This window comes from Sapajus apella, unplaced genomic scaffold (genome assembly GCF_009761245.1).
Source record: "Sapajus apella isolate SASKATOON/1434 unplaced genomic scaffold, GSC_monkey_1.0 scaffold49, whole genome shotgun sequence".
Lineage (NCBI taxonomy): Eukaryota > Metazoa > Chordata > Mammalia > Primates > Cebidae > Sapajus > Sapajus apella.
In genome coordinates this window covers 5277079-5292708 of record NW_022436989.1, presented here as the reverse complement: position 1 = coordinate 5292708, position 15630 = coordinate 5277079, and the positions used below count along the sequence as shown (strand labels likewise).

Below are 15630 nucleotides of genomic sequence, written 5' to 3'. Positions count from 1 at the left end.
ACTACAGATGTAAATATCAATAGCATGTCCATTAGCAGATAAAAATTTCTTTATACATTTCCTTTTTAAAGGGCATAAGTGATGAAGTCTTTAAAAGAAAACTTTAAAATATAGAGTGAATATTTAACCATAACCATGTGAATGAATAATAACATAGCTTAACATTTTAACTACTAACTTTGCCTATTTAAAAAGTTAGATGATAGTGCATTTTGGTTGATAATATGCAATTGAAACTGTTATTTTATATAAAATAATCTTGGGCACATTACTTAAATTCCTTACTTATGCATTTATTTATCTGTACTTTGAAATTGTTAAAATCAATAATCCCTGATGTTGCTTCTGAATCTTAACAGGCTACATTTGAATATTCTAGTAGAAAATAGCATTCTTAGAAAAGTTTTGTTGTATTTTATCTATGTGACCTCTAGGGGGCACCAAAAGATTTAATTGCAGGCATTGCCTGGTAGATTCCAGCAGGTAATCATTCAGTTTTTACAATCTAACAGGTGTGTGGAGAAATGCGCTATCAGCTGAATAAAACCAACATGGAGAAAGACGAGGCAGAAAAGGAGCACAGAGAGTACAGAGCAAAAACTAACAGAGATCTTGAAATTAAAGATCAGGTAAGAGAGGACACATCATAATTGCAGCAATTATAGATATAAGTAGCATTCTTTCTCAAGTTGATGTTGTTTTATTCCTGTTATTTATTCATATTATTTCTAACTAATGGGATGATCCAGTTTATACTGTTAAGAAAATTTCTTTTATAGTTGCCTAAAATTATCACCTTTCACATGAAATGGTGAGAATACAACAGCATGCATATAAAATTCCAATCTGACAGGTCATAAATATACATTTGGTTATGTGTATCTATTACTTACAAAGTAAAAAGAAATGTTCTAATGCACAGTTTGAACCTAAAATATACATACATAAAGTTCTTGAAAGATGCCAACTTGAATCCAATTTTAAATGAAAAAGTTTAAAATTCGTAAGATGAGATGAGTTGATATGTAAATATGTCAATCAAATTGATTGTTGGCAGAGTGAAACCAGTTTTAGCTAAGATAACCATGAATACGTTTGTTCACGAAGCCTAAATACAGTGACATTAGAAATGTTAGGAGATCAAAGCTGCGTACTTCAATTTCTGCTTCGAACAGATGTTTTACGTTATATCTTTGTTGAGATGAAGTAGATACTCCAATTTTAGTTGACAACAGGGATAAAGTTTTTAGAGAGGCTGTTCTAATAGGCTGACTTTTGACTTTCTATTTTTATGTTACAGTACAGGACTTTGAAGATTTTCATTATATTCAAAAAAGTAGGTTGTTTATTCAACTAAAATAATAAGACTGGGCTCTTCGTGTCAGTATTTTAAAGGAATTGTTTTAGAATTTAGAAGTAGGCCACTCCAAATAAATTTTTTAAAAATATGTTTCTAGTTCGAGGTTTTTCATCATATTTTCTAACATATTTCCTCTTTTGAGTCAATTAACTCTTTACGACAAATGACGCAAAGACAATTGGGAAAAGGATTGAAAATGAAAGTGATAACGAAGTTTAGTACAAAAAGCTTTTCAAGTCATAACTGAAATCCTTAGGACTAAATTAAAATCCTGGCAACCAAAGTAAAATTCTGCATTTGCACCACTATATTTGGTGGTGTAATGGGTTTTAAATTTTCAGAAGACTTTTCATTATTAACATGTGCAGATAATGAAACTTATTTTATTTCATCCAGTTGGGGGCGTGCCTGATAGTGGAATGGAAAATACTTTCTATCAGGGACTGAAGGCCTAGTCTACTAAGTTTATCACAGATAACTTTTCTTTCCTGATGTACTGTAATTTTTTTTAAAAGGAATCATATTGGCATACTGACCGGCATTATCATATGCCTTTTGTATTATTCAACAGCACTCTGTCAGCATAATATTTTGGACTAACTGGAAAAATACATCAGGAAAGAGTCTCCGAGTTATTTAAAATTTCATTATAATGTTCTAGAGGAAAAAAAAACCAAACAATAAAAGTATAATATCATTTGTAAGTGAATAACTTGTTTAGAAGCATTCACCATATTAGAATTATTTGCAGTATTAAATCTCATTTTAGTTAACCCATGATGGTATGAAGGCTAAAGTTGCAGGATTTTATAAGGACCACTTTTCATTTGTAAACGTTTTCTGATAATAGTGAAGCAACCGTAGTTTTCATAATGACTTACAATGATATGTTTTAAGATAGAGATGTGCCTTTTTAGGAGGCCACAACTTTAGGAATAAAACCTCTCAATAGTTACAAGATGTTTGTGATGTGATGTGCTTGTTACCATTTTTTTCCCTGGACAGAATGTGAGGAAATCTTATAGGTACTCTTTTTAACTACTTTGTGTTGAACAGACAGTTTCAGAAAAGAAAGTAGTGGTGTCTCATTCCATGGATGATTTGGAGTAGCAAAGCAGCAATTGTTCTTTGGTCTTTCAGCCATGACCTGACCTTCTGTCTGTAAGGCCAAAGAACTACTTTGCTTGGCCACCATCTGCACTCAAGAGAGAAATTTACATTTAACTTTTAAAAGCCGGGCATGTTGAACATTTATCTGAAATACTTACAATGATAAAAAGTATATTAAATTTTTAAGTGTTGTGTATCTTACAATTCAGCATCACAAGAAGACTATCTGTAAGTTTGCAAGCAAGGTGTTCTTCATACTGTAGTCATTTTATACATATTTTAGTGAATCTGACCGCTTGATACATTTTTAAAGTAGGTGGGAAACTGTGAGATTGGAATGTGTGAGAACAAGAGCTTTTTTGATGTATACAAAATAGGGCAAATGGTTGACCACCAAAATAATTTTCCTTGTGACCTGAGCCTTGACTCTGGCATAATTAGAAGGAAAGGTCAGGAGAGTAACAATGGCAGTCTCTTCCACCCACTTTCTTCTTTTCTTCTTTACATTGTGTCAAGAACCGATGGGCGGATTATCCTTCCCATCAACTCCTTTGTATCTCTTCAGCTTAGAGAATTCCTGTCAGCCTCAGAGGATGCTTCTTGCACCAGAAAAAAAGGCATTTGGTATGGAGGAGAATGTGAAATATGCACTTTGATTTTTATTAGAAAATTTTTCAGGCAATGGTTACACACACACATACACACACTTCATCAGGGGAATTTAAAAACATATGTGAAGGTAAAGGGAATATTATAATGAATCTTCACATTTCCATCACTTACACTCATTTTGCCAGTCCTCTTCCACAACCCTAATCCATCGATCTCACTTTTTTTTCTCTCAACTTCTGTCCTCATCGTTACCTTCATATTCTTTGTCATGTTTTTTCTGCTCCGCTTTCTTCTCTTCAGCTTCTTCCTCTTCTCTTCTGTCATCTTCTTCTACTCTTTTTCTTCTTTTGAGAAGTATTTTAAATGGATCTCAGACGTTATGTTATTTTACTCATAAATACCCATGCTTGTCTATGAAGGATATTTTTATACACTGTGTCATTATACCTAACAATGTTAACAATAATTCTTTAATATCAAATTATACCCAGCCTATATTCTCATTTATTTGTCTCAAAAATGTTTGCTTTACAGTTGGTTTATTCAAATTAGGAAAACAAGTATGTTTTTGTATGTTAGAATGATCTGTTATTGCCCTTTGTAATAGGAAATAAATAGAACTCTTAGTAAAATTTCATCTTTCTTTGTTGTTGTCTGTTAAATTTTGTATATAATGTTTTGATGGTGGTTTATTTTTATGAAATGCTTCATCATCATTCTAAAGAAGTGTAAATTACTCCTGCAGTAAACTGTTTGAGGGAGTGGCTACCATGCAGCATTCCTGATAATCATATGCCAAAAGGAGCTTCAGAGAATCTGAAACCCAAAATACATAATCAATATCAGAGCCTTGTATTTAAGATTTAGGAATGTTACAGGAAGCCCTAACATTACAAGGATTAGCTGACCTGAAATGAGTGATGTATAGATAGAATTTTTTTGTCAACTTCCATTTCGGTAAATGAATCTCAGAAGATGATTCTTTACAGCCTCCAACCTTTGTTTAGGGCCCAGTGCAAAGTGAAAATACAGGACCATTTTGTTCAGAAAGCAGGAAAGAAATGACATTAAAAACCAAAATATAAAACGCTTTCTTTTCTTCTTCAGTCTCTCTCTCCTTGCCCCTCCTCCCTCACCAACCCAGACTTGACATGCCATATTTTATTTGCTATTTGATGTTAGGCTTCTTCCAGCATAGGGATGATACTTATGGGGGAGTGCAGACCCCACAGGTGCCCCATGGGCTTCTGGATTCTTCCTTCTTCTAGCCACAGGACCTACACCATGCCCCAGCATGGAGCAGGGAGTTCATTCTCCCCCACCCCAAGGAGGTCAGACAGGTGACCCCTGGGAGACTGCAGTCTCCATACTGGAACCTATTTGCTGTCTGGATCAGGGGTGGGGAAGAGGCTCTGCATGGAATCCACTGAGTGTGCTGTGGTGCTGCCAGCTTGGGGCAGGAATTATTACCTCCTTGTCCTGCTCTAAGATGCCAGGGATGGGCACACTTGATTCAGTCCTGTCTAAACACACATTCAGGATCCTGCCAGGGGCAAAAGACACACACCTCTCCCAGTGACATGCCCTGGTCCACCCTGAGTGGAGGGCAGTAACAGCAGCAGGGCAGGGCTGGCAATGAAGAAGCTGGAGAGGAATATATTTCTGAGAACTGCCCAGGGCTGCAGCGAGGCAGTGGAAAGATGAGACCACATATAGGAGTTCAGTCTCCATTGTCCCATCAGAGTGCACCTACAAAACACAATTCTAAGATAAAATTGCTAATCATTTCAAGACATTGATCATAGAGTCTGAAACTGCAAGTATAAGGGCCCTTCTAAACAGCACATATGTGACTGCACTGATCATGTGCCCAAGAAACTGCCATGACGACGGGAATGGGCAAATGGAGATTTCGAATGCTAATATATGTGTATATACCTCCACTTACATATACAGACAAATATGCATATTCAGTATGCTCATGTACCCAGTATTCATAAGAAAGTGTTAGCCAACTACAGCTCATAGGTCAAATCTGGTCTGCTGTCTATGTTACAAATAAAGTTTTATGAGAACTCAGCCATACCTACTTGTCTGCGTATTGCCTGTTACAACAGCAGAGTTGAGAGTTGTGATAGAGACCATGTAGCACACAAAGCCTAAGATATTTGCTGTCTGAACCTTTACAGAAAAAGTGGCCATCCCCTACCTTGAATATAGAAACACAACTATATTTTTAAGTTTCCTCTGCTTTACTAAAATGCTGAGCTTTGAGTTTGAAGACCCATGCATCTTAAATAGCAATGGTTTTGGAGTATTTTGCAGTACAACAAATGTGTCACATCTTTGGTCTCTTAAAAATCTAATGGCATTACCAAGTAAGCATATCACTGGTGATCATGGCATTCTCTTACTAGCAGCACGTGGCTTGCTAGTGGCTGGGATGGCAGCATAAGTACGGTATTATTTTATGTTTACAATTTTGTTTTTAGGTTGGTTCCAGTTTTATTATTCAGAGATAAGAAGGCTGACATAGAAAGCTTTGTTTTTTTACCGCTATTGTATACATTATAACTTTGAAGTTGTGGCTCCTATTGAGTAGAAAACATTGAGGTTTGAAATGACTTTCACGGAGCAATCAAAGCAAATATTTTGGGTGGAGTACCTCCAGAAGAAATAGATCTGAAAATTCGGCTGGAAAAATGAGGGCAAAAAGGATTTGAGGGTTGCTCATATCTACAGCAGTGACTCGGCACTTGGACACTGACGTTAAGGGTAGAGTGTAGCAACACAGGAATCATCACCTAAGTTCAGTTGAATGAATTAGGCTGTTGGAAGAAGAGCATCTATATTGTATGACTTTGTGTAAGGAAAGGAGAAGAAGGCCTGCAAGCCCTAAAAGTCAGTCCTTTTATTTTATTATTATTATTTTTTAAAGATGGAGTCTCACTGTGTCGCCCAGACTGGAGTTCAGTGATGCGATCTCAGCTCACTGCAACCTCCGCCTCCTGTGTTCAAGCAATTCTCCTGCCTCAGCCTCCTGAGTAGCTGGAACCACAGGTGCATGCTGCCACGCCCGGCTAACTTTTTTTTGTTGTTTTGTTTTTGTTTTTGTTTTATATTGTAGTAGAGACAGGGTTTCACTGTGTTGCCCAGGCTGGCCTTGAACTCCTGAGCTCAAGCAATCCACCCACCTCCACTTCCCAAAGTTCTGGGATCACAGATGTGAGCCATTGCGCCCAGCCTATGTTAGTCATTTTTAAAGTCAGAGAAATATAAAAGCAATGAAGAAAAGTTGAAGAATTGTACCTTTTACTTAGAGAAGACTGCAATATTGCTTTACGTCTTTAAGGATTTGACAGATTATTTCAAGGAAAAAGTTAAACACCTGATTTGAATCTTCAATATGGACAAAACAAGAACAAAGGGACTTAATTACAACAATTAGAAATCACAATAGCCTGAAACAAGGATTTTCTCACAGTAAGAAGATTGCAATTTCTGCAGCAGGCCATGGAACCTTTTCCCTGGAAATTTTAGTTTTAAATAATAGCAGCAATATGATTTACCCAGCTCATGGACCTCTGAGGTCCAGTCTTCTATTTGATTCTGGAAGCATCCTAGAAATACATCGTTGTATCTTTTAAAAGTGGATAACAGCAGTGTTAGTCTTTTCTACTTGAAACCTAGCACTTACAGATTAAAGTAAAATCCTGTTCCGTTCTATTCTCTGCTTTGTGTCTGTAAAGCTGCGTACTCTTTTTCAGAAGGTTTTTGCGGAATATGCTAAGATAATGGATGACTTCTCGAGAGCCAGACTTAAGAAACTTATCCAACTACCACCTGCAGTCTCACTTCTCCCTCTGAAAAATGACTGGGAGAGGGGCCATTTGGGCATGGCTTTGGCACATGTAATCACTTGGTCCTGGTGATGACAGAGATGCTCTCCAGTATTCTTCACACCCTCTTTCAGTCTGTAGGCTTAGCACATTCTCGTCCCCGCTCCTTACTAAGACAACAGCAGTTCCAGAGGGCTTGGTTTACCCAGACCAGTATGCTAGACACTGTGGGGTAATAACTAGGAGACCCAGGTCCTGCCCTTAGGGAGTTTATGTTCTAGTTGAGGAGTCACAGTACACATTTGAACATGTCTTAAGAATACTTGCAAAGCAGCATATCGACAAGTGCAAATTAATGTAGCGTGAACTTCATGCTGGCTACAGCCCATGAGAGGGAGAATCTGGTTCCATGTGTGTGATGCAATAAAGCTTTTTTATAGCATCTTTTCTAAGTATGCCCTAAAGCATTGTTCAGCATACTTAGATAAATTTGTGTTCTTATCACAGCCTAACCAAGAGTTCTGAGAAAATTCTTCAGCCTCACATATGTCTAATAAATCAGTCTCTTTTGTTCTTGACTTGGATGATGCTTGAATGGGACAAGTAGGATTCACTGGATTATGCAAATAATTTAAAATATATCCATTTAATACAAGTCTAACTTACTGATTGAACTTAAACTATTTTCATAAAACACTATACCAAATTACTTCCTTCACTTAAAATCATCATTATGTTGGTAAAATCACAAAATTAGCAGTAAAAAATATTTAATTCAATTTTTCTGCATAAAGGAGCATTTCCAGATCAATCCAGTGAAGAATACCAAGTTGGAGATGATTAGGGCATTTAACATTTAGGGAATTGTTTTCTGAGGCAGTGTACGTATACCTCATTCATAGAAACACTGTTGTCAATTAACGTGCTCAAAAAAGAATCTATTAATTTCTACTTGTCATTTATCATCCAACAAAGATGATAATGCTATTCAACATAATAATTTATCTTAAAAAATCAAATGTATAAGCAGAAACAATACATCTGAAAATAGCAATTTAGGCCTATTTAGAAGATAAGATTATAACTAGGAAACAAAACACGCTGCCTTAGAAATAATATGCCTTGTAGGAGGAACATTCAGAAAAAACTGTTTGCCTTTGGATAGGAATATAAAACTGTAAACTGGACTCTAGGAATATTTCTGTGTGTCCCGAGGAAATATAATGTTTGCTATATTTTCAGTTTCGGTGGATGACATATATTTTGGTTCTTTGAACATTTTTTGCTTGCTTGTTTTGACTATGAAAGTTGACTCACCAGCCAACTGCCAACTTTGCAGTGTCTTCTCAGGTACCATCCTTGCAGTTCTGTTAGCCACCAGGTAGTGGCAGCTCTTTGAATGTGTCCATGCAGGCCAACAAGCTGAGAGACATTAGACATAAGATAACTACATATGCTTTCTTTTCCTTTATAGACCAGAAATATTAGTACCAATAGCCAATGTGAATATTACTAATTACTACACATGTATGCATTTAAAAACATTTCATGTATAAACATAAGCACATTAACAGAAGCCAGTCATACCATCACCCAACAGTGCAAATTGTTTTTATTCTTCTGTTTTACCTTCCACTTTTTGTCCGTATGCATCTATAATATTTGCAAATATAGATAGATCCTAGTTTGAGTTTTTGCTTTTTTCATTTAACATTATCTTTTTTTATTTTTTGAGACAGTGTTTCACTCTTCTTGCCCAGGCTGGAGTGCAATGGCATGATCTCGGCTCACTGCAACCTGTGCCTCCTGGGTTCAAGCAGTTCTCCTGCTTCAGCCTCCCAAGTAGCTGGGATTACAGGCATGTACCACCACACCCAACTAATTTTGTATTTTTAGTAGAGATGGGGTTTCACCACGTTGGCCAGGCCGGTCTCGAACTTCTGACCTCAGGTGATCCACCTGCCTCGGCCTCTCCATTTAACATTATCTTCGGGATTTTTTTCTGTGTTGTTCCTTATTCTTCATAGTGATCATGTTACGCTGACCATTTACATATACAGTACTTTTAAGGGAAAATGATAGTAAGTTAGATTTTGAGAACAGCCACTATGACAGATTTAGGTCCCTTTTCCCCTAAACTTCATATGTTGCTTTAATTCAATAACCATATATTATGTACATGCTGTGGGGCTATAATGAATTTCTGTCAGAAAGGAGTATGTAAACCAGGTATGCCAATAAATGTATGTCAAAGAGAACATAGTAACTATCAGCAAAATGCAACAGGTATGCGGATTTGAGAGGGGGAAAGATAACATCCTTGTAGAATGGTTAGAATGTTGCCCAGGGCCGGGCATGGTGGCTTATGCCTGTAATTCCAGCACTTTGGGAGGCTGAGGTGGGTGGATCACTTGAGGTCAGGAGTTCAAGACCAGCCTGGCCAACGGGTGAAACCCTGTATCTACTAAAAATACAAAAATTAGCCAGGTGTGATGGCATGTACTTGTAATCCCAGCTACTTGGGAGGCTGAGGCAGGAGATCACTTGAACCCAGGAAGTGGAGGTTGTAGTGAGCCAGGATTGTGCCACTGCACTCCAGCCTGGGCAAACAGAGTGAGACTCCATCTCAAAACAAAAAGAATGTTGCCCAGCACAGCAGCACAGATAGAAGAAGAACTTTATTTGGTTGGAAGGTTCAACATGGCAGCTTGAGCAAAGGAGTGGGGGTGAGAAAGGAGGGCACATTCAAGAACATATGGGTCTTTTGATTCCGTAGCATTTTTGTATAACTAACCTCCATATTTCAAGTGCCACTTCTCTGTTATAATAGATTGCTCATAGAAAATGGGTTTCAATAACACTCAGAATCCCAACATAAACGTATACTTAACAATATACTGCAGTCAGGCGTAGAAGTCATGTTATAGTTTGGGAATGTATGCATATGTTTTTTATTTTCTTTGTACTAGTTTTTATGTGATAGAAAAATTTTTAGATCTTTCAAATTTCAGATAACATAAATAAAATGTCATTTTATTAACAGTGTTAGAGTCATATAGGATTGGTTTCCTAGGAAGAAAGAATTGACAATTATCTTGATTTGTGGAAGGTTAGCACATGACTTTTGATGAAAGGTAAAACACAGAACAGACAGGTAAACATACATACTTTACCTAAGGACTGTGAGTACGAAGACTTAACTTTCTGATTTGGCTTTTCCAGCTAACTTACTGAGCAAACCTCTCGGAGCCTAGGTTTATTTCCCAGTGAAGTGAGAAGCTTGGACAAGTGGTAGCAAAGGTTTTCTCTGGCCCTAAATTCTTGTATTTCTAGAAACATAGGAAATATTTCTTTGCCCCTCTTAATTGTGAATTAAACATTAATAAAATCAATAGAAATTGCCTGGAGCCTCAGTTGTATTCTGTATTTTTCAGTTATTCACTCTCATTTTATATAAATGACACTTTGGTTAAGATGATAAAAATGAATTTTGACTTTCATCTGCAATTTAGATATTTTCATTATGATTGGTAATAGAACAATAAAATGTCTAGCCTTATAAAGAGTTAAATTTACTTACAAGACAGCCATCATCTAATTTGCAGCAAGGATTAAAGCGCCACTCTGAATTAAAATTTCAGTTCCACTGGAAAGATCTGTGGCACTGGCAGACTTTCAAAGGTAGTGTTCTGAGGGGAGTAGCCGGCTTTTATAAGACTTGTGAAAGTAAACTCTTCGGCCAGAGTTTCTTAGGTATGTGAACTTAGGATGATCAGGATACATCGATAGATTCCCGTTTCAGAAACACTGCGTTAATAGTTAATGCTTTCACCTTTTGTTTTCACTGGGTGCCCTCGTAAATGCAAACATGGAGTGAAAAGCTGTGGCAGTTCTGGGCACAGATGACCTAGAATATGATCATCTTAAGATTTTGTTTTGGGGTTTTTTAAAAAAATGAATCATCCAAATAAAAGCAAAAACTGTTTTTTTAATTCTCTTAGAGGTTTTACACATCCCTGGCGTGTTCCTGACCCTCACTAAAGTTCAGTGTGAGACAGACTCTACTGTACACAGAGATTCCTGATATAACTCGAGGCTGCTCATGAGTGTTAATGAGTTGCAAGGTGTTTAGATTTTTCATATTACTCTTCTTAACAGATGGTCAAGTTAATTTAACTCTTTTTGGTGTTAACATCTGTACTTAAGTGGATTCGTTACACTTACATTTAGGAAAAAGGCAAGAAAGCTGCAGGGTCTTTATTTCTGGCCTGCCTTCTGCCATCCCTGAAAATTTCTGGAGTTCCCTATAGGAATGGAAAATTCTTCTTTGTATAAAATCTGTCTACTTACAACTGAAGTCCTGATACCTTCTCTTTCTCTCTCTCTCTCTCTCTGTCCCCCACCCTTTCTCCATGGTAATAAATTATACAAGTAGTAGTATTAGCCTTTCTTCATGAGTCAAGCTGTCATTGAAAGTTCCTATTAAAGTACAAGGGATGCTCATATCTTTATAGAAAGTGTGACTGCGAAGGAAACAAGGGAGGTAAAAATAAACTTTGAAGGAGATCTTAACAAGGTGGAAAGGAAAGAATTGTTTTACAAGTGCTGTCTTTTCTGTTGGACTCTTCTTTAATTAATCAATTCATTATTAATATTATTATTTTTAGAGTCAGGGTCACTCTGTTGCCCAGGCTGGAGTGCAGTGGCACGATCTTGGCTCACTGCAGTCTGGTCCTCCTGGGTTCAAGTGATCCTCCCACCTCCCCCTCCCAAGTAGCTGGGACCACAAGTGCATGCCACCACACCGGCTAATTCTTTTTGTATTTTTTTTGTAGAGACAGGGTCTTGCTATGTTGCCCAGGCTGGTTTTGAGCTCCTGAGCTGAAGCCATCCTTCCACCTCTGTGTTCCAAAGTGCCGGGATTACAGGCCTGGGCCACTGTGCCTGGTGTGGACTCTTCTTTAGCTTGCTTACAATGTTCTGCAAAGAAATCTGAATTCACTCATACAGAAAGGTGATTGTCATATCTTAGTTTTCATTAAAAGCTTTAAGGTGTCATTTTCAATTGAATTTATCATAGGACTTTAGGAGGATCAGTGTTTCTTCCATAATTTACTGACGGTCCACTATTTGTGTAGCGATTTAAGCCATGCAAGATTTTATATAACAGGAACCAGACATGTTTCATCTTAAAGGTGAAGTCGGCACAGACTAATGAATGGATCAGATATCTGTATGTATTTTTAAATCTATATGTAGACATATATGTTTTTATATATCTTACTAATCTATAACCTTAGTGTGACTTGCTGATTTTTCTTGAGCAGAATCTGAAGTTTTGAGGTATCTCAATGCTGAATTTGAGATAACATAGATTTATTTCAATGGCTAGGAGAGCAAGAAAGATACTAGAATTATCCTTAGTTATAAAAACAAGAGAGAAAAGAAAAGTAGAGGAGGGAAAAGTGGGAAGAGAAAATGGGAAAGATTTTAGAGGAAGACATTCTAGAGGCATTTATGCTAAGAAGAATTGGGCTTTTTTTTTTTTCTGTTTACACTGCTTCACCTTAAACTATAACTCAGAAGAAGCAAACATCACCACATATCTATCAATATAATGCATCGGGATTTTCAGAAGGGAACCACAATAATGAATATTTTAAAAACTATTGCTGGTATGAAAATCCCTTTTCCTCTACAGCCACTGCTGATTGCCGAGAATAATTTCATGCTAGACGTGGTGGCTTACTCTCATAATCTTAGCACTTCAGGAGGCCTGAAGCAGGAGGATTGTTGATCCCTGGAATTAGAGACCAGCCTAGCCAACATGGTGTGGCCCTATCTTACAAAAAAGAAAAAAAAATTAGCCAGGTGTGGTGTCATGTAGTTCCAGCTGTACGGGAGGCGGAGGTGGGAGGATCACTTGAGCCCAGAAGGTCAAGACTGCAATGAATCGTGTTCATGCCACTGCATTCCAGCCTAGGTGATAGAGCAAGACCCTGTCTGAAAAGTAATAATAATATATAATAATAACTTTATGTACGTTGGCATTTTTCAGAAGATGCTTTTTATCCACATAGCAATGGAATTTATGAAAGTAACATTAATCTTTAGTCTTTCCTATTTCAATGGCTACATATAAAGGATGGAAGGAAGGGCCTCAGATAATGAAGAGCAATGGCTTGGTGGGCACCAAGAGTCAAAAAGACTTTAGTAACTTAGTCCACCCCTCCATTCTGTAGAGGAGTAGACTCTACAGAATGAGTCAGCTTATTTCCATGCATCCATTTATTTCACTGATAGTGATAACCTATTATGTGTTACAAACAAATAGGCACAGGGATTGCAGTGAAAATTAAAACATATTTACTGCCCTTAACAACTCTTATAGTCTGGTAAGGAAGTTAAGTGTGATGAGGGTTCAGTGGAGGGTGTGGTTTACTGTGGCGGGAGAGGGTTCAAAAAGTTTTACATATTTACAATCAATTGATTTTCAGCAAGGGTAATAAAACTCAGTAGGGAACAAACAGACTTTTCAGCAAATGGTGCTTGCTAGACCTGATACCCACATGTAAAAGAAAGAACTTGGGGGGCCGGGTGCGGCGGCTCATGCCTGTAATCTCAACACTTTGGGAGGCCACAGTGGGTGGATCACCTGAGGTCAAGAGTTTGAGACCAGCCTGACCAACATGTAGAAACCCCGTCTCTACTAAAAATACAAAATTAGCCAGGCGTTGTGGCATGTGCCTGTAATCCCAGCTACTTGGGAGGCTGAGGCAAGAGAGCCGCTTGAACCCAGGAGGTGGAGGTTGTGGTGAGCCAAGATCACACCATTGCACTCTAGCCTGGGCAACAAGAATGAAACAATGTCTCAAAAAAAAAAAAAAAGAACTTGGGTTCCTACTTCATAGTGTAGACAAAAATTAACTCAAAATGGATGAAAGACTAAATATAAGAGCTAAACGTCTAAAACTCTTAGAAGAAAACATAGGCACACATCTTAGGAACTTTGGATTAGGTAATAGTTTCTTAGGTATGACACCAAAAGCACAAAGAAGAATAGAAAAAAATAAATAAATGGAGTGTCACCAAAATTAAAAGCTTTTGACTTTTAAAGAACATTATCAAGAAAAAAAACCTATGGAATGAGAGAAATTTTTTTGTAACTCATGTATCTGATAAGGGACTTGTTATCTAGGATATGTAAGGTACACTTACAAGTTAATAATAAAAAGACATGCCAATTTTTAAGTGGGCAAAGACCTGAATAGACATTTTTTCAAAGAAGATATGCTAATAATAACTATACTATTAACAAATGGGTTAATAAACATGTGAAAGGATGCTCAACATCATCAGTCACGGACATGCAAACCAAAACCAAGATGAGAAACCATTTCACATCTACTTAGGATAAGTATAATAAAAAAGACAGATAATAACAAGTGTTGGTGAGGATGTAGAGAAATTGGAACTTGTCTACGGCCATACCACTCTGAACGTGCCCAATCTCGTCTGATCTCAGAGAAATTGGAACTCACCCATACACTGCTAGTAGAATTTAAAGTCATACAGTCTGAAAAACATTCTGGCAGTTTCTCAAAATGTTCAACATAGAGATATCGTATGACCCAGCAATGCCAGTCCTAGCTCTATACTCAAGAGAATTGAAAACATGCTACACAAAAACTTCTACATGAATGTTCATAGCAGCATTATTCATAGTAGCCAAAAACTGGCAACAACCCAAATGTCTATCAGCTGATGAATGGATAAATAAAATGTGGGGTGTGTGTTTACGCATAGATACATATTACATAGCAGTAAAAAAGAATGAAGTAACAATACATTCTACAGCATGATAGACTTATAATTGAAAACATTATGTTAGGAGAAAGGAGCCGGTCACAAAAGACAACATGTTGTATGATTCAATTTATATGAAGTGTTTAGAATGGGCAACTCTAAGGAGACAGAAAGATTAGCGATTGCCCAGGTCTGAAGTTAGGGACAAATGGGAGGGACTACTGATGGGTATGGAGTTTCTTTTGGGGTGATAAAATATTCTAAAATCGATTGTGGTAATGGTTTCACAATTTCGTGAATGTACTGAAAACCATTCAATTGTATACTTTAGGTGGATGAATTCTGTGGTGTGTGAATTATGTCAATAAAGCTGTTATTTTAGAAAACAAAAATTATATCATCAAAGTCATATTTTAGTCCAGTCTGGAGGGAGCAAGAGAGTGGGAAGTGAAGGCCATTCAGGCGAATGGGACAGAGTCACAGAGGCATTCTGTGTGCACCTGGAGGGCAAAAGGGGGTGCAATAGAGGAGAAGGGAAAGACAGAGCCCCACAAAACAAATTACTTGCCAGAAGTGGCTGTCGAGTCCATGAAGTCTGGGTCATAGCTTACTCTTCATCATGTCTCCGGTACTCAGCACAGAGGAGGCCTGCCACAGATACTTAGTGATAGTACCTAAATGAGATGACCGAGCTTCTCACTCCTAGTTCAGTCTTTGTTGTGCTATATCTGATGGAAGGTTTTAGAATCAAGATGAGAATAACTCCTTTTATAATGATATTCATATTTTAGCAATTATATGTGTTGAAAATGTTTGATCCGTCTTTTATATTTAGCTGTTCTAGTAAATATGTAACGGTATCCCATTGTGGTTTTAATTTTCGTTTTCCTAGTGGTGAATGGT

The 15630-nt window shown here is 37.3% G+C and overlaps 1 protein-coding gene across 10 annotated transcripts in view; it reads left to right on the top strand.

The window, feature by feature from the left end:
* Positions 1-15630, top strand: part of SDCCAG8 (SHH signaling and ciliogenesis regulator SDCCAG8) — a 249716-nt gene that overhangs the window by 87966 nt on the left and 146120 nt on the right. For all 10 annotated transcript variants that reach the window (XM_032242401.1, XM_032242400.1, XM_032242406.1 and 7 more), the window contains one exon: positions 513-629. In XM_032242401.1, the coding sequence (XP_032098292.1) occupies positions 513-629 (117 nt within the window). The remainder of the gene's footprint in view (positions 1-512; positions 630-15630) is intronic.